This window comes from Cydia fagiglandana, chromosome 9, assembly GCF_963556715.1.
Source record: "Cydia fagiglandana chromosome 9, ilCydFagi1.1, whole genome shotgun sequence".
NCBI classification, from domain to species: domain Eukaryota; kingdom Metazoa; phylum Arthropoda; class Insecta; order Lepidoptera; family Tortricidae; genus Cydia; species Cydia fagiglandana.
Genome location: NC_085940.1, coordinates 17,112,771 through 17,138,889, shown reverse-complemented (window position 1 = coordinate 17,138,889; position 26,119 = coordinate 17,112,771). Strand labels below are relative to the sequence as shown.

General features: G+C 39.5%; 2 protein-coding genes across 2 annotated transcripts in view; both read right to left on the bottom strand.

Moving 5' to 3' along the window:
• Positions 1 to 26,119, bottom strand: part of LOC134667505 (unconventional myosin-XV) — a 129,265-nt gene that overhangs the window by 89,772 nt on the left and 13,374 nt on the right. The window contains exon 2 of the mRNA XM_063524932.1: positions 1,807 to 1,954. Within this exon, the coding sequence (XP_063381002.1) occupies positions 1,807 to 1,953 (147 nt within the window). The 5' untranslated portion in view covers position 1,954. The remainder of the gene's footprint in view (positions 1 to 1,806; positions 1,955 to 26,119) is intronic.
• On the bottom strand, positions 2,627 to 4,283 carry LOC134667478 (uncharacterized). Its single transcript, XM_063524898.1, has 2 exons — positions 4,154 to 4,283; positions 2,627 to 3,666 (listed from the first exon to the last, which is right to left on the bottom strand). The coding sequence occupies exons 1-2, from the start codon at positions 4,199 to 4,201 to the stop codon at positions 2,683 to 2,685; spliced, it is 1,032 nt and encodes a 343-aa protein (XP_063380968.1). The 5' UTR covers positions 4,202 to 4,283; the 3' UTR covers positions 2,627 to 2,682.

Below are 26,119 nucleotides of genomic sequence, written 5' to 3'. Positions count from 1 at the left end.
TCGTACAACGTTTTACAGTAAAAATATGGACCTTAAAATTTTCGACATATGCACGGAAAGTGCTCTTTCCCGCACTAGTGCAGGAAAGTACCACCATATGTAAGGTATTTTGAAGTTTAACAATTGCTAGTCATCCTCTATCTTAAATCAGGCAAACACTGATGTTTTCGTTTTGTCGTTTACTGCAATTCCGCATAAAGGTTGTATGTATTGTAGCTTGTAGCATTAGTAGCGGTCGCCCCGACCTTGCAGGCCGGTCATGCTGCGTTGGCAGCGGCCGTCGGCCTCGCGAAAGGTACACGTTGTTTCGTAGACCAACGTTTATGTAACGTATCTGACTCGTGACCGATAAACTTACACTTACTGCAATTTACATGACTGTCAACACTTTTACTTACTCAAATTGTAAATAATCGATGATACATTCTAAGATTTGCTGTAGGTAAATTGGAATGGAAGTTACAGCATAAGTAGTTGGTCGTTTATGGCAATTTAATAGTCGTGCAGGCACCTAATAGGTATTGTCTTTTTAAGGGTTCCGTACCCTGAGGGTAAAAACGGGACCCTATTACTAAGACTCCACTGTCCGTCGTAGACAGTTGAAATTTTCACAAATGATGTATTTCTGTTGCCGCTATAACAAGAAATATTAAAAAGTACGGAACCCTCGTTGTGCGAGTCCGGCTCGCACTTGTCCGGCTTTTAGGTTTTAGTGATAGTCTATAAGCACTACATAACTGCGTAATAAGACTTTCCTCATATTAACATACTTTGGCATTCAATTCTCACTATTTTAAATTGAAGAATCCTGTTTCTTTTGCTAATATTTTTTACTCACACATTATTTTGATCAATTAAACGCATGTCTTGGCTTTCTCTAGTACTCTATTTTATTTATTCAATAGTTAGCGACAATATTTATCTTTCTCATCGCCTACAGTCCGATCTAAGTACGATAAGTTGTGATTGAGACCAGCTAATGACAACACGTTTTATAAGCCGAAATCACGCAACGAACGTGCTTCGCCCTAACACATTTATACACACACAGATTTTACTACCTCGTGCAATCAATAATGTTCCTTCTATTCATGGTGTATAAGGTATATTGTTGGATATTTGATAACGTAGTGTCTGTTATGCACTTGAACACGATTATGGAAATGTATTTTTTTAAATGTTCATTTCAGTTGTGTAAGAAAGGGTACCTTATGTCAAGTGGTGGTTTCGGTCCCCTTCCGCTCGGTGCATCTCCACCAAGGCCCAATTTCTCGAACGATATTAGTCTAATAGTCTAATATTATTGAAGTGTGTTGTCATAGCAACCCATACAATTTGACAGTTTGTGGACTGATAATATTAGTCTAATACCGTTCGAGAAATGGGCCCCAGCTGGGGGGAGGGGCCTAGCTGAGGCCTCCGGATGGCTGGAACCACAGCGCCCTACGTTACCTGTGAGTTGACGACCGCGTTGACGAGTAGCACACGCGCCGCTCGGTGCACCTCCACCAGCTGGCCGGGGAGGGGCGCGGGGGCGCCGGGTGGCTGGAACCACACCGTCCTACGTTACCTGTGAGTTGACGACCGCGTTGACGAGTAGCACACGCGCCGCTCGGTGCACCTCCACCAGCTGGCCGGGGAGGGGCGCGGGGGCGCCGGGTGGCTGGAACCACACCGTCCTACGTTACCTGTGAGTTGACGACCGCGTTGACGAGTAGCACACGCGCCGCTCGGTGCACCTCCACCAGCTGGCCGGGGAGGGGCGCGGGGGCGCCGGGTGGCTGGAACCATACCGTCCTACGTTACCTGTGAGTTGACGACCGCGCTGACGAGCAGCACGCGCGCCGCTCGGTGCACCTCCACCAGCTGGCCGGGGAGAGGTGCGGGGGCGCCGGGTGGCTGGAACCACACCGCCGCGCCCTCCGACCACTCGGTCCCCCCGGACCCCGCCATGCTGGAACAAACAACACAAACTGTTATTTAAAGATGTCTTCGGGATTCGGGTAATAGATTGATTACCTAATGATTGTATTTTACAATTAGCAGTGTAAGTCTGAGTGTTTGATGGGTTATTTTTTATTGCTCTTAAAGTATGCTATAGGTACCTCGATATTTTTTACTCTATCTAAGGTACGGATTGTATTAAAACATTTAAAACATATAACTGTGTACAGGTAAAAAAAATACCTATCATCAGCATGACAAATTAAGCTCTAAGTAGCGACCGTAAGTAGGTACGTGCTTGTATTGCGCTGACGGATAGACTTATTCGATATGGTATTTTAATGGAAATATAGTAGTTGATTACCTATCGGTACCGATATAAACAATTATAAAAGAGACATGATTCAAACTGGCGTGCTCGTATTTAAAGGAACCCAGCAAGCGGTCGCCGCCTGCCGAGTGGCTTGGATGCCACATTAAAATGATAATTTAAGTCTGGGTTATGATTATGACTAACGTAATGCGACCAAAACCAGTTACCTATTTATCGTTTGTCTATCTGAGGTATTTTACTATAAACTTGTAGGTTTATAAGGAAATAAAGAACTGCATTTTTTAATTATATAAAAAAGTTTTATTTCGAGTAAACTATTTCTTTTTTGTACAAATCAGTACTTAAACTATAACTTATCACTAAATATGGCTTCTACTTAGAAAAATCTTCCGCAATCGGGAGAGTTATAAGTAGATCGGGGCGCCGTAGCCGTACTGACACGGGCACGGGTCGTACGCCGGGATACACCCGCAGCCGCACTGCGGCGTGCCGTCCGGCACGATGCACACCGGCGGCGGCGTCGGCGGCTGGAAGCAGATCGGCGCCGGCGGGGGCGGCTGCACGCAGATCGGTGCGGGCTGCGGCGGCTGGAAGCAGAACGGCGGCGGGGGCGGCACTTGGAAGCAGATAGGCTCCGGCGCGGGCGGCTGCACCGTCACAGGCGGCAGCGGCGGCGGCTGCACGGTCACCGGCGGGAGTGGGGGCAAGTTCACGCACATCGGCGGCAGCGCCGGCGGCTGGATCGACACGGGCTCGGGCGGCGGCAGCTGCACGCACATGCCCGGCAGCGGCGGCGGCTGGACCGTCACCGGCGGCGGGCACGGCGGCTGGACGGGCACCGGCGGCAGCGGCGGGGGCTGCACCATCACGGGCGGGATCGCCGGCGGCTGGATCATGATCGGGGGCGGCGCCGGCAGCTCAATCATGATCGGCGGCGGCAAAGGAATCTCCACCATCATAGGCGGCAGCGGCGGCGGGTCGATATACATCAGCGGCGGCTGCGGTGGGTTCACGGTCACCGGCGGCAGCGGGGTCGGGTTCAGGAAGAGCGGAGGCGGGCAAGGAGGGGTTACCGTGAACGGCGGTGGAGGAGGAGGAGTGATGGTTAGAGGAGGCAGGGGCGGAGGAGTGACAGTTATCGGAGGAAGGCACGGCATCTCGATGGTGATTGGAGGAGGCGCTGGCGGGTTAATGCACATTGGTGGTGGCGGAGGAGTGGAAATAAAGATCGGGGCTGGTGCGGGAGGTTGGCACGTGCATGGCGGAGGAGCGAACGGGCATGGCGGAGGGGCGCAGCCGCAGGGGGCGTAGGCGGGAGGGGCGAGGGCCGCAGGAGCGAAGGGGGCGAAAGGAGCGCAGCCGCACGAATAGTACTGCGCGACTGACAGCTGGGGAGCAAACGACGGCACTTGAGCAGGCAGAAGAGAGTTCTACTTGCTCAAGACATTAAAGCAGCTATTGGCTACGCAGCAAGGAAGAACTAGCAAGCAGAAAATATGACTGACTTTTAGAGTTCCTTCGGGACCACCGCGAACTTCTAAATTTGAAAATCATCTATTTGCCTGTGATATCGCGCTTGCCGTTAAGAGATATGTATAATTGTATATAGCATTATGATGAGACGATCGAATTTCTATATTCGCAGTAGGCGCTCTTGTTTCTGAATGATAGCAAAGTGGGTTACTACTGGCAAAATGTATTTAGAAATTGAAGAAAATGGTAAATGTTACTGTTTTAAGCAAAACTTGATCAGACACAAACAAAAGGATAAATTTACTTTGCAAATTGACATGTGAATATAAACACTATATTATAGTGACATGGGACATAGTAGCCCTTGTGTTCTATTTTTTAAATTAGAATGCAAATGCTTACCTGAAGTAGCCCTGCCAGTAACAGATTCAGAAGTATTGTTGGAGCCATCTTGACCGATGACCGACTTGCCTTACCCCAAGCCCTGGCCTCATTATATATAGCCGTATTTCCCCAGACTAGGTCGCAACAATATGCAATGTGTGAAAAGTTATCGTATCACCCTTATTTACTAATAAATTATTAGTATTATTAGTAATAATCAGTTACTAAAGGCAGTGGAATGGCTCGATAAGCCACGTCTAGGCGTGTGATAATGATTATGTAATGGTGGCACTATGCTAAAAAACGTGCCAGAAATAGGTCGTTCCCTGGTGTAGATTGACGTCTGTTCTATTTTTGTAAGTGGGTTATTAATGAAGATTCTTTAGGACTCTGATAGGTGCTATGCATTTTATAAGTAATTTGCAGTCATCTAGACACGCGGCAGCGTGTCAAGCCAAGTTCAAGCAAAGGAACTGGCTAGCCAGCGCCGAGTGTAATATTACACGAACCACTTGGTGCCACTTTTGACCCTTCTATAACTCAAAACACCTTTAACGTAAACACCTAAAACTACGTGTGTTTAATTATATCTAGAAGCCCAAATTTCATGAAGCAAGTCAAATCTAACCTACTTTAAGATCTCACATTTTTTTAAATAACAGCAATTGTTATAGGTATCCAATAAAGCAAAGAAATAGAGTTTAATACTTGTTTATAATGTTATTTTGTTCCTATAAATACGTATTTGGATTTTGCATAGAACTTGGCACTCATTTAGATCTCCATTCTTTTTGCGGCGAGCCCCACAGCCAAGCATAATTTTTGTATTGAACTTGGCTCTCCTTTTTTACATTTATGTTTTTGGTGGGATTAGTTTTACTTTATCTATAATTTATTTGACACTTGCTCCGTCTGGTCTATTAGGTATCTATCTAGGATATGGCATGTTTTTACCCGACCCACACTACCTACCGAAAGAGTGAATGATTTTAGCAGTAAATTTATACACGTCTGTGTGTATGGGTACGTGTATTCCACCCTAACATCAAAACTACCGATTTTGGTGAGTGAGGTAATTACACTAATTACCACATATATTATTATTATTGATTACCAACATATGTAAACAACTTTAAAACGGGATTTTGTTACTAAAAAATCCTAGTCCTTGGGCCACGGTTTTCCAAACATTTTGCATGTTCAACGTCACTTCAACAATTACCTACATTGACTACAATTTAATATACAAGTAGAGAATGCGAAAATGTAATAATTCATTGTTGACATTTGTAGAAGACAATAGAGGTTCGCATTCATTATTTAAATGTTATAAGTACGTAATATAAAGATGATTATCAGTTACTTTATAACAAAGTGATGCAACTACCTTTAAAACTACTGAACTCGGCAAATTTTCATCACACGTTGGGAATATTACAAAGATGAAATAAAAAGAAAAGATAAAGGTGAAGATTTATACACATTATGCTTGGATATGCCAGCACATTGAACTTCCGACTATACGATTGAAGTAAGTTTATTAATTTCTTATGAAAAGTGGAAATAGAAAGTGAAAACTCGCGAGTTAACTTTGAGTAAGTAACCAGTTTTCTCTACAATCGAAACTTTATAAAAACTGTAGCCAAAGTAAAATGTCATTATGGCAATTAGCTTAATTATCATACAAATATGTCGTTCTGTCTCACTAAGGAAACCGTCAAAAGTAAGATCGTCATAACTTCACACTTGCCATGTCCGAATGTCGTTTCACTTTTCTCTTTCCGCGATTATGCGTCGTTGATATTTGTGTGTTGAGTCCGATGATTATCTCTACTTGCATTCTTGGCCGTTTCTACCGGGCATTTAGTCGACAAGCACAATATTTAATTACTGTTGTGTTAACTATATTGCCTTTCTTTTACATTGTTAGTAAATAAAATATACGTACGCGACGCTACTGTTTCTGAAAGATAGTTAAGAAACTTCTGTTTTATTTGTAATAATTAAGGGACACCAACAGTGTACATAGGACAAAGTCACGTCACAGAATAAACAATAGTACTAGGTACAGAAGACTCACTCTCTAACAAAACGCGTCTGTCACGATCATCACAGATATGGCCGCTAGGTGGCGACAGCGCCACGCGCGGCTTATGGCAAACCCCAAAATTGGGGTCGAACGGATGGACTTTTAGCTACCTGTAGCAAAGCGACGAAATCGCGGAGTGAGCCACGCCTGACAAAGTTCACAAAGTGGTACAGTGTTAATAATCGTGTAATGATTATGAGCACTTATATGTACCCCAGTTACAGGTACAACTTGATGTAACAATACATAAAAAAAATCACTTCATCCCTTCGCATGGCAAATTCCCACAGAAATGGGAAATTAAAATTTAAAGTTATCTAGGTACCACCAATAAATTCCAACTGTAATAATAATTTATTGTAGTCTATAGCAGCCAAGACGGTGCCACATTCAAACACATAGCCAAATGCCAGCAGGTATCTCATGTGATAAACCAGACGCGTATAAGACGCCTTGGCCTCCGGCCTCTGACCCCGAAACTAATGGCCAGTCTTCTCTGTTACTTAACAATAAACTATGATTCACTGACGGTGCGAATTGGCAATGTCATCAATTTCTATTTAATTATTTGCTTGGTAGGTTCTAGGTATGATTAAATTGGCGATAACATGGAACATCTGTGTGCTTTCTTTTAATTTCGATGAGTTCTTCTTAAACTACAGTTTAATTGAAGTGGAAATGTTAAAAAACTATACTTATTGCTAGAATGAATATCCAAACTTAGTTCCGTTAGAAGACGTTTGTTTGCTTGATTTACAATTCTAGACACTGACTCTCTTTTCGGATATGTGGAGGTGGATTGCGGGAAAGGACCAATGCGCTGAAGCGCGAAGTCAAGTGGACTAAAGCGGCGAGTGGTCACAGGATCCTCAGACATGAGAAAACAACTGGAGAGAAAAGTTTGGTCTTGAAAAGGCCAATGATTCAACGATTAATCCTGAAGTCGTAAATTAATTTCCAATTACCAATTTAAAATTAATGCGTGTCTACTAGGTATATTTATTTTAGTGATGATGACGGTATTTCGTGGTCAAATTGTATGAAAGATGCAATTGGTTGCAATCCACTTGGTTACTCTACCATCAACTAATCGACACATTGTGAACGGTTTAGCTCTAAACGCGGACTGGTCTGGTCGTTGCACTATATAAAATGTGAATCAAATTGATCGAAACGCATAAAACGTTCACCGTCGCGCCGTCAAGTTCACATCTCCAAATCGGTCTCAACATCAACACACCAGCGACCCACAAAGAGTTCATCGAAATCCGTCGACGTCGAGACAATCCCAGAAGTGAATCCACAATCCACACCGTCGTTGAATACAAATACCAAAATAGTTTACCATTCGCAAAAGCGGAGAGACAGGCTACGAGTATATACAAAGTATACTCGAGAAAGTTTACGCTATTTTATTGTAGGATATCCGCTTCTAGAAATTAGTATATACGCAAAACAAAAGGCACGTAAGTCACTGGTTCTTAGGTACAGATTTTATCCAGATAGGCGAGGAAGGTCAGGCTTTAAAGGAAGGATTGGTGCGTTAGTCGCATTTGCGATTAGGAGGTTAACCGCAGTCGTATGCCGGCCGCGCGTTGCTTTCACGACTCGCGACGCATTGCAATAAATTATCTTGATAGTGTCAGAGACAATCATTTTGGTTGTTGAGCTGAATACATTGAGATTTTATTTTCCCTGAGAACAAGTTTTAGTGTCATTGTCGTAAAAAGCTTATTGGCTGCAGTTTATCTGTTGCAGTGTTATCAGAACTTACAAATTACTCTAATGAGTGAATAATCAAATAGACATTCAGGAATTTCATCGTTGCTACTTAAACAACTATTTAAACGAACTTTTAGAGTCAATATGATTGAATTGTAAACTTATGATTGCCAGTGGCTGGTTTTTATGATGTTGATGTGTTATGAAGTTATGAACTTTATGATACGAAACCCGAGTCGCGAGTCCGATATTAACAACTCATAAACACCAGCATTTTCCATCTTAATTAAGATAACCAGCGCCAGTAAATATCCATACTTTTACATAACGCAGTTTGTTTTATTCGACGTATTTTCATAAATAAATATGAATGGGCACGGCATGCAGGGAAAGGTAGAAAGCAAACAATAATTTATTCTAATAATTTCCCGCCATAAAGGGCCGGTGTTGGCTAGAAAGTTGCGTGGTCATTAGTGTCCCTGCTAGAAAGCCTGGGGTCTACAATAACAACAGCTACAACAATAATTTTTCACGCATATTACGCGTGGATTGAAAATCTTGTAGAGAATTTTTCTAAGTACTTGCTTTGTTTGGTAGTTTTATACTAGCTCTAGGTTCTTCCCTATCCAAGTATCCATTCAAACTATTGTAACTGTAAATACAAATAATATGTAACATTAAAAGCAGATTAAATGCTTCAAATGCATTTTTTAATGGGAGAGCTAAACAGAAACGTTCACTCAAAAGATGTCTTAATTCAGCTTATTCCTATTATCCGATACCAATATATATATTACCGCTTTGTTCTAATAGGCTTTATAAATAGTTACACTTATTTTATTTATAACAAACTTGTTATACTTGTTAGATAGACACTGATTTAAACTTTCACGATTATTAAACATCATCAAACGAAACGAATATCGACAGTCGATAAATCGAATATCGTTAGTGTTGTGTGTCGACAGAGTGACATCCCTAGTGCGCAAAACGTTCAAACTGATAAACAAGACCAAGTGCGGGTAGTTCGAAAAACTCGCGCGGCTAGAAGATGTTGATGTCAACTTGAGCCAGTCTTCTCCGAGACCACGGGGACAACGCCGTCCTCGAAACGTCGGAGGTAAATCTTAAAACTTAAATACGCGATTAAGTCACGTTGTGCAGTTTGATGTTGTTAGATAGAGTTTTTCACTTATACCAGGAGGCGACTGGTGACAGGTCTTTAAATAAAAAGGACCCCAATTACGAATTCCATTCAAGCAAAAAACTATCACATCGAGATATATTTTTTGCAACCGGCTAAACTGATTTTAGAGCAGATACCTCTCAGAGAGCAGTGCCAATACTGCCAATCCGTGCGTTTTTGCCAAATTATCCGCACGCGATACCCCATCGCCGCCGCCGCCGCAAAAACACGAGGGTTCCTATTCCTACTGCTAGTTGAATACTCGACTTAGAAGAACTAGTATAGAGCTCCAGTTATGCATATCATCATCATCATCATTCTAGCCTTCAGTCGCCCACTGCTGAGCATAGGCCTCTCTTCGTGTACGCCACTTATCCCGGTCCTGAGCTAATCTCATCCAAAAGTGCCCCGCGATTTTCCGAATGTCATCCACCCAACGAGCCAACGGACGCCAGGCGCTTCTTTCTTCTTTTATGCTGTTTATGCATAACTACCAAATAACTATACACACGGGTTAGGCACTTAGGATAGGGTAGTGGACATTTCCCTGAGCACAGCGCTGCTTCTTCGTTCTCATGCATGGGACTCATTTTCGCCCTGTATAAAGTTTACAATATCGTGAAATATTGAACATTTTCGGAAACTTCGTATAAGGTAAACGCGCTCGACATGCTTTCCCAATGGATGACACCTTGCTGTCACCTGTTTTATGGATGGGGTTCTAAATCTTCTGATTCCAAAATGAACGTTTCCTTAATTTCCCATGACATTTTCCGAGAACATTTTCAACTTTTTATAAACAACTTGGACATCTGTAGGTTCGTCCAAGTTATCACTCTTCAAGCGTTGACAATGAGGGCAAGGAGTGGAGCGCGACCGAACGCAGTTATTCTGCTATTGAGGTTGATTCATAATCATAACATACCTAATACAAAAACAATCGTTCCTTTATAGTCTAAATATTTAGGTCGAATGTTTTTTCTTTCAACAAAAAGGGTCATCTGTTCGACTTTGAAAACTTGATCTCATCGGGCGTTGCTTTAAATATTTGTTGTTATATCAAGTTTTCATTGTTAACTGCCGATCTATTTGCATGTAAATCCGAACAGACGATGTCATTACCCTATACCATAGATAACCAGATAAGCATCAAAACAAGCTTAAAGAATAGCTGATCAGTGGCAGTGACCACGCCGTGAAGCGACAAATTATACATCATAAGAGTTCCCGTTAGAATTGTCCCACTGTCCATGTTTCTAATTCTAAAACGTATGGACACGAATCAGGTTTCTACAATCATATGACGTTTTACAAGAAGTAGGTGGTATAGTAGAATATGCCTGGGGTGACATGCTATTAATTTTTTACTTGTGTGTGGTCGCGAAACAAGTAAAAAATACTAGATAAAGATGTAACTAAAATATATTTGCGGTACTAGCATTATAATTAGCTAGGTATAACGTCGATGAACGTGTTTATGTAATACTGGGCTGCCACGTTATTCACAGTAAATAATAAATAAATATTATACTTAGGACATTATTACACAAATCACCATTTATAACCATGGTAATATTTCTGTATACGTATTAACTAATTGCTAAATTACTTAACTACTAGACTAATTAATTAGTTTAGCGGCTAGACAAAATGCAAATAACCACATCAAAAAATGTTGTTCTAACAACTCTAAGACATAACGTTTAACACGTATATTTGGTTATCATAATCAATTTACCAGTTTCTAAGTCAGCTGCCAACATTAATTAAACAGCGATTAGTCTCTTGCATATTCATTGTTACAATCCGGGTTGCGATTGACAAGACAGACATTACGAATAGCGGATTGTTGACTGTGTTCAATATTTAGTGGCTTATTCAAGCTTACGTCAATAGCGGGAACGAATTCCGTGCCAAAGTTGACTGGCTGATTGGGACGATAATAGCAGAATAAGCAACCAATAGGGATGTTTCCTCTACTTAAAATAAATTATTTTACACCGTGCACGGAATAAAGCACCAGATAATAATTAGAAAAACATAGACAGCAGTTATTTTTAGCACTATTTCTATTTAATAAATCAGATTGAAATATAAAAAGTAGGTGAGTTGACTGTGACGTCACTACATTCGTTTTCATATAAATTCCATATTAGCAAATTGTTTTGACAGTTCTAAAAAAGAAGCTGATTTGACTAGTAGGAATGTAGCCTATTGTCACTTACCACCTAAGACACTATTGTACCTACTTATTCTTTGCAAATAAATACTTATACTTACTTATAATACAGGATCTAACTATGAACATTTACGTTAAAATGCTTACGCTTTTTAATACTTATCGTATATTGTATATTAATTACTACTAGATCGACAAACGCCAAACGATTTCGAACCGTTTTCAATCAACGCAACCAACAAAATATGCAGCTTTGTAAGTAATTTGGCTATTACCATTTCCGAATCACCAAAAACACCCTTTTAGTAATTGTTAGCAATTATCAATATTAAGACGACTAAAAAGAGCCAACTACTTAACTATAATATTATCAAATTATGATGTCCGACGAGAAACAATATGTTCAAACGTAGTTACTCGTTCACACACAGGACTATAACACACTTGTATTAGAGTTCCACGCGTAGTCGAGTTTACTTCAATCTTCAAAAGATTATAGAGTCTGTCCAAGAAAAGTCTGCAGCGATTTTGATAGCCCACGCAATGCAAGTGTTAATTTCATAGAGGTTTGACATTTAAAATAACACTGTCACTGCGTGGGCTATCAAAATCGCGGTATCGTCTTGGGTCGTCTCATTCGTTTTTCGTCAAGTTCTTAAATTAGTCCTATTCTGCTTTCGTCACTCATGCTACATTCGTCACAATCGTCGGTGGCTTTCAATGTAGAATGAATGACGAAAGCAGAATAGGACTAATTTAAGAACTTGACGAAAAACGAATGGGACGACCCAAGACGATACCAAAATCGCTGCAGACTTTTCTTCGTCTAACTCTATTTGAACATAAGTCAAACCTTTTTTTTTTTCATGATGTTATATAACTATCAATAACACAGGGCTAATTTGTAACATTGTTTAATTCGACTTTGATGGTATAGGTACCTATCTATTTAACTTAATTGAACAAGCCAAGAAAATAAATTCTTGGTACTCCGAACGTTAATGCTGGTTTACGGCGATAATGTCATTTAAAGAGTTGTTCATTTCTCGAATACTCTTTCAACTCTGTTAACCACGATTTACTGAGCCTGATTAACAAACACAGAGGAATTTCAATAAAATGTCAAAGCGTGCCTGGCCCCACTTGCCTAAGCACCTGACAGGTTAGACGGATTATACCGATCCGATGCGATGTTTGAGCCTTCTATGTTTTAATTCCGAGAATCTTCTCTTGGGTATAATCAAAAAATTGGTTCAAGTTTTAATGTGCGACAAACCCTTCCATCAAAGCAAAAATTTGAAGGAAACTTAAAATGCAGTCTTTTAAAAGTTACTACATAGCTTATTTGGGTCATTATTGGAGCATGTGTTTCGATTTCGATTCACTTGCCTGGACTCGACACTCGACTCATTTTCGAGAATGACGGCAGATTTTGAAGTCGTATTTACTGTTTCTTACGCTTACTGCGGGCCTAGGTCGATTTGTCTAAGATTGTCCCACAATATTTATATATTTGTTTGTTTATCTTGTAGAAATATAGACACTCAACCATAGTGTCATTTTGCAGACAAAATTGCGGGCAAAAGCTTCATAATTTGCTTGTTAATCAGGTTTACAATTATCACATTTTAATGTAGCCAATGGCCAACCGGGTGAATTATGCATTTCATAACGGACCGGTAATGCTTGTGATCCGACCAGTCCGCCAGTCCGGCCACAGCCGATGGCGAAACGGCCGGTAATGAGCTTGGGGGTTTGTTACTGCGACCTACTGTGTCATTATACTCGTTATAATTAAGTAATTATGCATTGAGATTGCCTCACTTCTTGTGAATGTATCTATCTTGTCTTGTGACTGTTTTGGAAGCTCCTAACCTTTTAACAATGTTAACATATTTATCTCTCATTCATCGTTGTTCCTGATACGGTAATTGCCGTAAAATACGGCAATTGACGTGTTATCTGATCAAAAATACGGCATATGTCAGCATCTAGACACGCGGCAGCGTGTCAAGCCAAGTTCAAGCAAAGGAACTGGCTAGCCAGCGCCGAGTGTAATATTACACGAACCACTTGGTGCCACTTTTGACCCTTCTATAACTCAAAACATCTTTGACGTAAACACATAAAACTACGTGTGTTTAATTATATCCATAAGGATATCTAGAAGCCCAAATTTCATGAAGCTAGCTCAAACGGTTATAAAGGTATGAAGGTCAAAAAGTCGTAAATTTTAAGACTGACATATGACTTATAGTACCTAAACCTAACCTACTTCCAGATGACCTAGAAGGATGAAATTTGGAATCCAGCTTGGTTATTGTGTGTAACCGTAGGAAAAAATCTAAAAATAAAATAAAGTTAAAAAATAGGGGGGGTCCCCATACAAAAAAACCACTTTTTATTGGGACTGACATATAAGTACCTAAACCTAACCTACTTCCAGATGACCTAGAAGGATGAAATTTGGAATCCAGCTCGGTTGTTGTGTGTAACCGTAGGAAAAAATCTAAAAATAAAATAAAGTTTAAAAATAGGGGGGGTCCCCATACAAAAAAACCATTTTTTATTGGGACTGACATATAAGTACCTAAACCTAACCTACTTCCAGATGACCTAGAAGGATGAAATTTGGAATCCAGCTCGGTTATTGTGTGTAAGCGTAGGAAAAAATCTAAAAATAAAAAAAAGTTAAAAAATAGGGGGGGTCCCCATACAAAAACATATTTTTTTATTGTAGCGTTGGAACCGTTACAAGCAGATATTTGAAACTACCCCAATATATGTATTATTATATTTGCTACTAGCTGTGCCCGCGGCTCCGCCCGCGTGGAATTCGATCTGTGTCAGTAAGCGGCTAATTTCTAATCCTAATTTCTCTCCCTCTCCCCTGGAGGCGGAACTTGAAGTATAGTTGACAGATGGATATGCTAGAGGACTGCAGTCCAGATACAATATTTTACAATTAGGTACCACAAAATAAAAGTACAATCCAAAATCAATAGTTTTGCGATATAAAAAAAATCGATATAAAAACGCAATTTGATAGACATTTGTACAGTTTTACTTTTAGTATGGAAATCAGTCACATCATTTTATCACGAAAATCAACAGTACTACAGCAGCAACGTTGCAACAGAGTAATGCTGCCGCAGTCGCCATAATTATAAAGTCATTGAAAACGCGAGCGAAGCGAGCGCGAAAATATTTCGATATAAAAACGCAATTTGATAGATAGTTGTAAATTTTTACTTTTAGTATGGAAATCGGTCACATCATATTATCTCGAAAATTGACAGTGCTGCAGCAGTAACGTTGCAATAGAGTAATGCTGCTGCAGTCGCCACACATCAGAAAGTTGTTGAAAACGCGAGCAGGCGTGTCTCACTCCGCGATTTCGTCGCTTTGCTACAGGTAGCTAAAAGTACATCCGTTCGGCCCCAATTTTGGGGTTTGCCATAAGCCGCGCGTGGCGCTGTCGCCACCTAGCGGCCATATCTGTGCTGATCGTAACAGACGCGTTTTGTTAGAGAGTGAGTCTTGAAGTACTTAGTACAATTATTTATTCTGTGACGCGAGCGAAGCGAGCGCGAAAATTTTTCGATATAAAAACGCAATTTGATAGACAGTTGTACGTTTTTACTTTTAGTATGAAAATCGGTCACATCATTTTATCACGAAAATTGACAGTGCTGCAGCAGTAACGTTGCAACAGAGTAATGCTGTTGTAGTCGCCATACATTAGAAAGTGATTGAAACCGCGAGCGAAGCGAGCGCGAAAATTTTTCGATATAAAAACGTAATTTGATAGATAGTTGTGCATTTTTACTTTTAGTATGGAAATCAGTCACATCATTTTATCACGAAAATCGACAGTGCTACAGCAGTAACGTTTAACAGAGTGAGAGTGACATTCCATTTCCAACTGCAGCTGCAATACTGTTAATTTTACTATGGAAACGCGTCGCTGTCATTGTCAATTGCCATAGAAAATGAACAGTATTGCAGCTGCAGTTGGAAATGGAATGTCACTTTAATGCTGCTGCAGTCGCCACCCGAATGTCACTTTTATCGTAACTTATAATGTTATTGTAAACGCGAGCGAAGCGAGCGCGAAAATTTTTCGATATAAAAAACGCAATTTGGTAGACAGTTATACATTATTTTTTACTTTTAGTCCCAACCAGGCGCGAATCCAGGATTTCATACAGAGAAGGGACGGGACAGTTTTCTATCAGCCTAGCTTCGCATAGGGCTCGACATTTAAGGGTCTCAGCGAGGTTGTTTTCATACAGAAAAGATGCAAGAAAGCAGAGCTTTGAATTGACCAAGTGAATTGAATTGGCGAAGTGTGAGCAAGGCAGAAGGCCCAGCTGCGAAAGAGGAAAGCTTGGATTTGGATCCACGCCCAAGTGTAATTAAGGGAGAAGATCAACTTTGCCATAAGGCAGAAGACCTCGCGTGAGACCTTACGCCGAACTGCAAAGGAGTGGCTTGAAATCGAATCTATGCATGTAATCACGACTCTTCTACTGCTCGCTCTTTGGCTTCACTCGAAAGCGCTACTTCATAGGATGCTTTTAGTTTTCGGCTTTCACGGGGCCCCTTATAACACTTTGACAGTTAGGTCTCAGGATCGCGGCTAAGGAGCAACTCGGCTTGGCCGACAAATCTGGCGTGCAAGAGAGCAAAATTCGCTATAAAATCGGTAACCTATGTCGAAAAAATCGGCTGGCCGCAAGCCCGAAAGCAAGATTTTTTTCCATGACTTTAAGGGCCTCCGCATAAGGTCAAATCGAAAGCTTACGTTGGAGATGTTCTTACGTACCCTCACTCTCTTACTTGATCCCTATATACGGCCCTGCGTTATTAGATGGGTACTTGTATGTACACGTATAAAAGTTTCATGTAGGTACCTACTCCACGACGACTGCAGTGCTAATGCAGCCTGCGCTTTTTTTTGCCTACGGTTTTGGTGCCATAAGCAAGTGCTTATTTTGCTTAAAAGGGTTAATCCGGCACTGCAAATGACAGAGGTCAATGTTTTTTTTTCAAAGTACCCACCTTCGTGGTCATTATTATTAAGTGCTTAAAGTAGGCGATACGTATGAATATAGATTTGATATGGGTGCAATAATTACGATTAGGTATAATTCATGATAGAGAAAATTAATAATTTTAAATAACTATGCAATTATACGCGTGTTGATATGTGTGTTTATTTTACCTCTACGTAACTATGTAAACTCATTTTTAATTTTCTTGATTACTTAATGTTTACTCAGTTCCCCAAAAGATGGCACTGTGCAATGAGGGGCAATTAATTTACTGTCGTTTAATTTTGTTGTATTATTAATTTATTAAATCAACATAATTATTCCATTATTTTTGTTGATATATCCGTACCCCCTTTCTAAACTTAGAGTTAATTTGGCAAAATCTTTCCTCGGTGGCTTATTCATGTCACAATGTATTAAATTCAGCGCCATCTGTTAGTTTACCAGGATACTCAATAGTTGTAGCACAACTATTGAGCAATAGTTGAAAAGAGTTTGCCCCTCTTTCCTAAGTAGCGCCATAAGATTCAGGGGCAAACTTAAGTCAATCGAGTGTTGTGGCTACCCCCCCTTTTAGGGGTTGAATTTTTATAGCCTATAACCTGGCCGGGGATTTTCTCGACAGATTAGTAAAGTTTTCATCAAAATCCGTTCAGCCGTTTTCACGTGATGCGCGTTCGAATAAACAGACAAACAGATAAACAGACAAACAGATAAACAGATAAACAGACAAAAATTCTAAAAACTGTTGGAACGTGTTCTGTTATCGATTCTAAGTATCCCCAGCCAACTTTTTTTCAAATATCTTCCAAGTACAGACTTTCGACCGTCTTCAGCTTTATTATATGTATAGATAGATAGATATTAAAATAAAGTTTAGTCAAAAAATAAGTGGTGTCCCCATACAAAAAACTTGTAATACGCTCTAAACAACCGGCCAACGGTGTGTCGTCGGCGGCGCGCGGCACCACATAATTATACAAAGAACAGAAGTAAAAACCATACAGCGGAAACACAAGAAAAAACATTAAATCTCAATACCTGCCTAGTTTTCTTTACAAAAAGTATTGATATCCCACCAAAAACATAAATGTAAAAAAGGAGAGCCAAGTTCAATGCAAAAATTATGCTTGGCTGTGGGGCTCGCCGCAAAAAGAATGGAGATCTAAATGAGTGCCACTGCCAAGTTCTATGCAAAATCCAAATATGTATTTATAGGAACAAAATAACATTATAAACAAGTATTAAACTCTATTTCTTTGCTTTATTGGATACCTATAACAATTGCTGTTATTTAAAAAAATGTGAGATCTTAAAGTAGGTTAGATTTGGCTTGGCCAGGTTTTATCAGAATTACAATATATATAAAGTGATTGATATTATGAAAACTGGCCAAGTAAAATCTAACCTACTTTAAGATCTCACATTTTTTTAAATAACAGCAATTGTTATAGGTATCCAATAAAGCAAAGAAATAGAGTTTAATACTTGTTTATAATGTTATTTTGTTCCTATAAATACATATTTGGATTTTGCATAGAACTTGGCAGTGGCACTCATTTAGATCTCCATTCTTTTTGCGGCGAGCCCCACAGCCAAGCATAATTTTTGCATTGAACTTGGCTCTCCTTTTTTACATTTATGTTTTTGGTGGGATTTCTATTGCCGTATCTCCTATATAATTTTCCTGCAATTTTGCGCTCTTTAGAGTGCCGTATACCCAGAGACTCCACTGGCCGTTTGTCTGTCTGTCACCAGGCTGTATCTCATGAACCGTAATAGCTAGACACGTAGGCTAAACAGTTGAAATTTTCACAGATGATGTATTTCTGTTGCCGCTATAACAACAAATAATAAAAAGTACGGAACCCTCCGTGGGCGAATCCGACTCGCACTTGTCCAGTTTCATTTTGCGATTATGCAATATTTTTGAGTCAAGAAATAACTTTGTGAACATGTTATGTATGTAACTGTAAGTACCAACATTTTGTAAGTCGAGTCGTCTGTCTGTAGGTACATATCTCTTGCGCAAGAGTTTCGCGTAGGCCCACAATTAATGCGTTCACTAACAATAAGCTTGTGGGACGACATGTTTAACCCCCAGCGAATCGCAAGCGCAACAATGAGCATAGAAAACACAAAATGTCGTCTCAAACAAACTTAGCCATCCTCCGATCATCGCAACAAAAACCTTAACGCTTAGGTAATATGAGTCACGTAAACCGCGACCATTAAGTTGCATACCTGCAAGAAAAAAAATAAACATTAGACCAACCAGTGTAATCAGGCCTGTCAAAGTTCATTGCAATACGCTTTGGCCTCGAATCAACACCTAACAGTTTTTAGTCACAGAGGTCAATGTATTTTGGCTGGTGGGCATAGACAATGAGTAATTGGCAAGCCGCGCTAATCCTATTAAGGCGGGGCCGGACGATCATTAAGACGTTGGAAAAACGCCTCTGATGTGCTTGGAATGCGTAAAAGCGGCTGTTTTAAAACAACTTAAGCAAAGTAGTGTGAAGAAAAGCAAACACAATCAGCGATGATGATTAATTAATTAACTTTATTATTATTACTGAGAGCCTGTTATGTCCCACTCTCCCACTTCTGGGCAAAGTTTACATGTACATACTATAGGATGATATATGTTTTTTTTTCTTTCTGGGACAAGTGGAACCGAGCCTGAGATTTCTCATTTATGTAATAATTTTAAATACACCTACAAGTGGGATTTCACTAGTACTTACTAAATATCTTATTTTGAGAAAGACATATTTTATAGTGCGACATAAAATAGTAGAAATTAAATAAAATGGATCTAAATAAATTCCATACTAAATTGTTGACATGTTTAAGCATTTTACGTCAAAAATGCGACTGTTACGTAGGAAGTAGCGCCCTAAATAATTCTCTACAATTTCTTGTCGGACTTTAACTAAAACAATTAAGGCGGATAATACAAGAAATAAATTTTCTAGTTTTAAATTCATTATTCACACTTGTAAAATAGTAGTACGTAGTATACAAGTGTTACAAAATTAAGACAATTTAACCAACATTACAGCATAATAAGTTCCTTTGCCTCCCAACATAGCTAATCAACATTTCCTTCCGAATAGAAAACGTAACTTTATAGGTTAGTTTGGCGCAGTTTAATTGTTCGTAATTAGGATTGTTCATTTTTTTTCAAATGTTCTATTTCGAAAACCATTTCGAGATATAAGGTTTTTAAACAGTTTCCGACATTTGCTGCGATATAATAATTGAGGATTGAAGATATTTCAACAAATATCCTTATGACCTTAGTTTGACCTTCTCCTGGGCTGAATGTAAAGTCATTGCATAATAAAAGTTATCGAACCATAGTAAATAAATCCGTCACTCACGTATTGTCAAAGTTATCATTGTCATCGATTGTCATAACAAAATTTTTCAGTTAAACCGCTGCGCTTGTTTGTTACAATTTGATTTATAATTAATACCTAAACAGTAGATTTCATTGCTTAAGAATATATCAAAAACCTTGTTCCTATGCGTGGGAATGATTCACAAAAATAATAGTTCGAATCCACGAAGACCTACGACGTGAAAGATGGTGCCGTGAATTAAACTTGGAATACCTACCTACTTCACGTGTTACACACAGTATTGCTGTGAGAATCACGTCGATGTAAGTATAAAATTAATATTAATTTACTACAATTAAGTATTTAAAAGCTCACTTTATTGGTAGGGTCGTGGTATCTATTTATTTTCTGTGGTAATGTAGCCAGAGTATCTAAAGGCAAACCGTTAAACAGAGATGGTGCCTACTAGAAAGAAGGAATATACAAGAATACATAGCCATACTCAAAATTCAGCCTGAAACTGCTTTAAAAAGATATAATTTCTAATTTCCAGGTACATGTTGCAGTTCAAGCTGCTGATATCATGGTGGACAAGACTTAATAAAGAGTTGTGAATAATAAAACATGTTTTTGTTTACCTACTTTTTTATTAATTTGGGAAATATGTTAAATATGTTTCCAAAAAAATAGTAACTTTACATTAAATGTATGTTTATCATGTTCTGCACGAGCATCTGACAATGATGGCTTCTTGTTGACCATCCAGAAGAGAAGTGTATGGTTTGTTATTTACTCTGTTCCCAGGCATTATTTACGGTCGTAAAGTATTACGACGATTAATAATTAATATGACGTTCGTTTCAATACAATATGCTCAACTTTCTTCTGGGCCCAAGTGCAGTTACATATCTCACAGCTGTATCTAAATAGGAATCACGATGACCTGAAATAATAGGATATAATTAGCAAAATTGGCATGTTCCTAATATAGTAGTATAAGTAAGTATGTAGTACAATATCCAAACAATGGCGACAAGCCGGTAGAAAGCACCCACTGGGTGCTAAGCTACCTTTAGCAATGGACGCTTGTAACGATTTTATGAATCCAATCTTCTTACAAATCGAATCAGTTAAAATATATATGATGTAGGTAACTTACATTTGTATTTTTGCTCCCTTGATTTCAGCCAAGTTATGGTTGGAGTTGGATGCTATATGGATACATACTCCAATAAAACTAAGTTATATTATATAACTTAGGCAGATTTCTGGAATCAGCTTTCTCAAATTTATAGCGTAGGTATTTTGAAATTAATGATTCAAAATAAACGAGTTTTCCATTCCAGACGATTGTTATTTATAGAAACACGTGACACTGACATTGTCGACAGGTGACATTACAATCAATTGACAATGACAACTATTTTTTTAATGCTTGTTGTTGCTTGTGCATTATCCTAATCAGCCGACGACATGTAATTTACGAGAAGTCGTATCTCATATTTTCAATAAATTATAAATATTCAACCGAGCCACGAATTACTAAATCATTCAAATTGGTATCTTAAATTAACCTATATTTTCAGGAAATAAAATAAAAATGGGGGTCTATAAAAAATGAACAATCCTAATTGGAGCCTGAGAACACATACACGAGAACACGAGTGGAGTCACACAAAAACTGTACACAATACGCGGGAACGTGACAAAAAATAGCGTAGCTAACTTGCACGAGGGAGATGGCGTGATCGGGAGTTCCTTGGTTAAATCATCGCTTGCGTACGAGTTCGAATAATGTTGTAGTTGGTTTTTGTGACAGTTTAGTTGGAAGTTGGAGAGCGTGACATGCGGATCAGTTGACATATGTATTATAGAGGGTGTCCAGTAATTAATGGATAACCTTCTAACCATCGACAGGGCACCTTAGGCTGGTCCAGAAAATGCACTTATATCTAGGTCTAGTAAAAAGTTTCGTGGTTTTCGAGATAATCGCACTTTTCTGTCTTTTTTACAAGTTAGCACCATATTTCACTTTAATCACCATCTAGGCCATGGGCCAAATTCGACACGTACAACTGTCAGATTTCGCATCCATGTCAAATCAACAGTTGATTTTATTGCATACTGAGTGTTGATTCCATCAACGGTGGATAATATCATTTGGTACAACCAAAACCATCCAAAACTCAACTCTAAACTAAGGGTGGTTCGGTTTGGTTTGCTTGTCACCCTAACTGTGGATTGTTAATGTCAAATTTTGACATTGTACGTATTCGAGAACTTATGATTTTTCCCACATCAACGGGAGATCAACACGATACGTCATACGTCGCTTGTCGAATACCACCCCTGATCTTTGTTTGTAAAAGTGTAAAATATCACTTTAACGTTTTAGTAATGGAGGCTTTGGTCAGATATTTGTGAACACCTTGGCCGCTCCGATATATCTGATGGCAACTGTACAAATATTATATTATAATTAAAGTTTTATTTTGTATCGCTGTGCCCTTACAGAAAGTCACATCTCATGATAATCATATATTTTATCATTATGTCGGTCCTTCGCCCGTTTTCTTCTCGGCTCGGTCTCAACAGCCATCACTATCACATAATATATACCTTATAATAGTTATAGTTATAATCTGTTATTTACCTCACAATTGGATGAAAGATATACTCATACCTATTCCAAGTTACCGAGCTAATCGTAAAGCTATAGATTCTCCGGATCAGCAGCTATGCGGACGTAGATTGCAATATTGTTAGAAATCTCGATAGCAGCGCCGTTATTTCGGCTATGATTTCCGCGTTTTCTAAATAATTTCGTCCGGTATACTAAATAATTAATCCTGAAGATACCTGAGATTCATTATTTCAGTTATAATTTCCGTACTACCGTATGGTATTTCAACTATTGACGTAGAGTTAGACCAAGAAAAGTCTGCAACGATTTTGATAGCACACGTCGTGCAAGTGTTATTCTAAACGTCAAACTTCTATTAAATTATGACGTATAAATAACACTTGCACTGCGTATGTTATCAAAATCGTTGCAGACTTAAGTATCTCGGTCTAACTCTACCATGGCTGTAAATACGCTCAGTTTTTACAAGTGCCTAAGTCTTAATTTTATATTTTATGCGAATACCTAACAAATGAATTCGAACTTTAACCTCAAAACGACACAAACAGAAAGATTACGTTCTTAACCCTAAGCCGATATTTGTCATGATTACGTTTAATACTTAGCTTTAAATCCAAAGCTATATATATAATATAGATTTCTGCAGGTTATTTTATTAAGGTAGCTGCTATACGTGTCACGTGCCCGTCAAAGAAAACCATTTTACGGAATAGCCCCTGATTATGAAATCCATAAGGGTTTAGATGTAAAATTCCACGACTATAATTGATGGCACATGTTGCACCATAAAACTTGAATCGATTCCATCGACGCCGGCGAGTCTGCGACGAACTTTCCTCGCCGTTCACGGAAGCGCGAGAAACTCTCCCCTCTACCGCTGCAGTGTAAGGTATCTTCTTAGTAGTTTGTGAGTGTAAGTACTTGTCGAGCTATCACTCAATGAGACATCGCCTTCACATGTCTGGCTGTTCGTAGGTCGCGTAAAGGCTCCTCTTCACGTTGGGCCAACGCCAACGCCAACGAGGGACGCAGCCATGCGGTAGAATGAGATAGCAATATCACTTGGTCCCTTTAACGCATAAATGCGTCCCTCGTTGGCGTTGGCGTTGGCCCAACGTGAAGAGGAGCCTTAAGGGTCAAAAAAGAAGATGCATAGGAAATAGTGATCTATAACGGAATTGTACCTACTCCACTCATTTGTATGAGTCATTTGAATAATAATATACTATTAAGATAACCTGTTAGATATATTCTGCTGCTGCTGTTTATAGTTTATACTGCATCGGGCTAGGGTGGGGACCCTAGCCCGATGCAGTTTAGGAACAATTTAGGTAGAGTCAGACCGTGAAAAGTCTGCAGCGGATTTGATAGCCTACGGCCCAGCGGTTCTCAAACTTTTTTGGTGACGGAACCCTTTTGGAAAGCGAAATTTTTGACGGAACCCCAAATTAAAAATTTTCGTTCGTCACTGTGGACCAGAACCAGATATACCTATAGAAGTGCTGGTTTTTCTCTTATTATTACAAGTATTTTCGCGGAACCCCAACAGAGGCTTTGCGGAACCCTAGGGTTCCGCGGAACACACTTTGAGAATGGCTGGCCTACGCAGTGTAAGTGTTATTTATACGTCATAATTTCATAGAAGTTTGACGTTTAAAATGACACTTGCACTGCATGGGCTATCAAAATCGCTGCAGACGTTTCACGGCGTGACTCTACCTACTCGATGATTTTTATCCTTCACAAAAAAGCTAATTGAAAAAAAATCTCACAGTCCGGTCTATTTACAAAACAAAGTTTGCATAATGACATCTGATACTAATGAACGATTATTGTTACAATCACAACATCAAGTGCACGAAAAGCATGAAATTATTGTATTGCGTTGCTTATTATCGGACTTTATCAAGAACATTGGGGTTCTGTGGTCTATTAAAAGACTCGCTACTTACATTAAATACCTAGTCAATGTGTTCTTTCATCTGAGACTTAAGCGCTTTCGGTTGCAATATCCTAAGCATTCATTTAGGCACTAATTTTTACTAATGGACTGCCGCAGACCTTCAAATAGTTCTAATCCAGAGATTAAACTAAGTCTGACTGGAATGAAAATTTCGGTTTTTTCGAGATATTTTCCTTTAAGTACACGAACAAAACATGGTACGTATCAAAATTATATCGCCTAGTGCCTGCAATGCGTTCACAAAGTCCACATCTCTGTAAATGTATCTAACGTTGCTAAAACGAATGCTGACGTCACTCGTCACCATCGAGAGGCCCTTTTCTTGATTCGTTTGTAAAAAAGTGCTGTTTTTTATTGATTGAATTGAATGGTGTTTTGTATTCCAAGCCAGACAGCAGACACCCTGTTGTGCGCTACTGTCATTACTTTTAACTAAGTCCATGTTTGGTTGGTAATGTGGATAATGTAATGTTATCTTTCGGCACACTTAGAGCGTTACCACAAAAGTCAAAAAAAAGTCACCGACATAGCCCACCGGATTAGCAAGCTGAAGTGGCAATGGGCAGGCCACATTGCACGCAGAGAAGATGGCCGATGGGGTCGAAAAGTGCTCGAGTGGAGACCACGGACTAGCAAGCGCAGCGTAGGACGTCAAGATGGACAGACGACCTTGTTAAGGTCGCCGGAAGACGCTGGATACGGGTCGCTTCCAACCGGCACGTATGGAGGTCCAAGGGGGAGGCCAATGTTCAGCAGTGGACGGACGTCTTATGGCTGAGATGATGATGATGATGATCGATCCGATATCGTATCCCAAAAAAAGTAAAAAAAATCAAAGTGCTTTAATAACAACGTGTACCTATAACAACAAAACTGTATTAAACAAAAAAAGAAAGAAAAACTCTAACAGGTGCTGTTCTCAAAGGATCATCCGACATCTACCCTTAAATTGATTTAGATGACATTTGGTATGGAGATAGCTTGAATGCCTGGTAATTTTTTTACAAATCATAATATTACGCAAAATCGCGGGCAAAAGCTAGTTTATATTCACGCAGACGCAGAACCCTCATTACGCAGATCAGCTCGCCATTGGCCAGTGGCGCCGGCTTGTTTTATTATGCGATAGCTCACATTTAGCAATGTAAGTAATTATGCTTTTCTCACACTTGGCTGACCCTGTCCTACAAGCGTCCGATCCGATAGCCTCGAACCGAAACTATAATTTTTTTAACCTTTGTGTAAGTATTTTGAAGTTAAGTATTTATTAGTAAACTGTTGTATTCAATTAAGATATTGTATGGTATGTCTATGTATAGTCAAAGTTCAATGAGTTAATTGTTTGTCGAATGCTCAACATTTTGGGGCTCCCATTTAACCTTTGGGTAGGTGCCGACAGAAAGTTTTCAAAATTGCGAAATTTTCCTCATCGAAAAATTTCGGAAACTTCCCAATCTTTCCATATCTTTATTCTGAAATCTAGAATAATTTTAGCGCTTGAATTATTCGAATAGGCAGTAAACTTTAGAGCTTTTATTGGCATTCATTAATTAAGCAACATTTTGTGTGAAATTCTGACTATCATAAAGGCCGGAGCAGTTCAAATTTTGTTTTTTGACAGAAGAAAGTCGTGAATGTCGTGATCTATGTGCGTCCAGAAACCTTAAAGGTGGCCACTGACGAGCATTCCAACAGTCCAAATAGCGTGGCTGCAATCCAAAATTGGTCCGTGAATGTCAAAAACGTACAATGTTTAATATTAGGATGCCGTCTATTTGGATGAATCCGTTGTAACGG

Excerpts from the sequence above, each read along its gene's own strand:
- LOC134667478 (XM_063524898.1), bottom strand. The coding sequence starts at position 4,201 with ATGGCTCCAACAATACTTCTGAATCTGTTACTGGCAGGGCTACTTCAG. Across the intron at positions 3,667-4,153 it reads TACTGGCAGGGCTACTTCAG|CTGTCAGTCGCGCAGTACTA; the intron begins GTAAGCATTTGC and ends TTTGCTCCCCAG.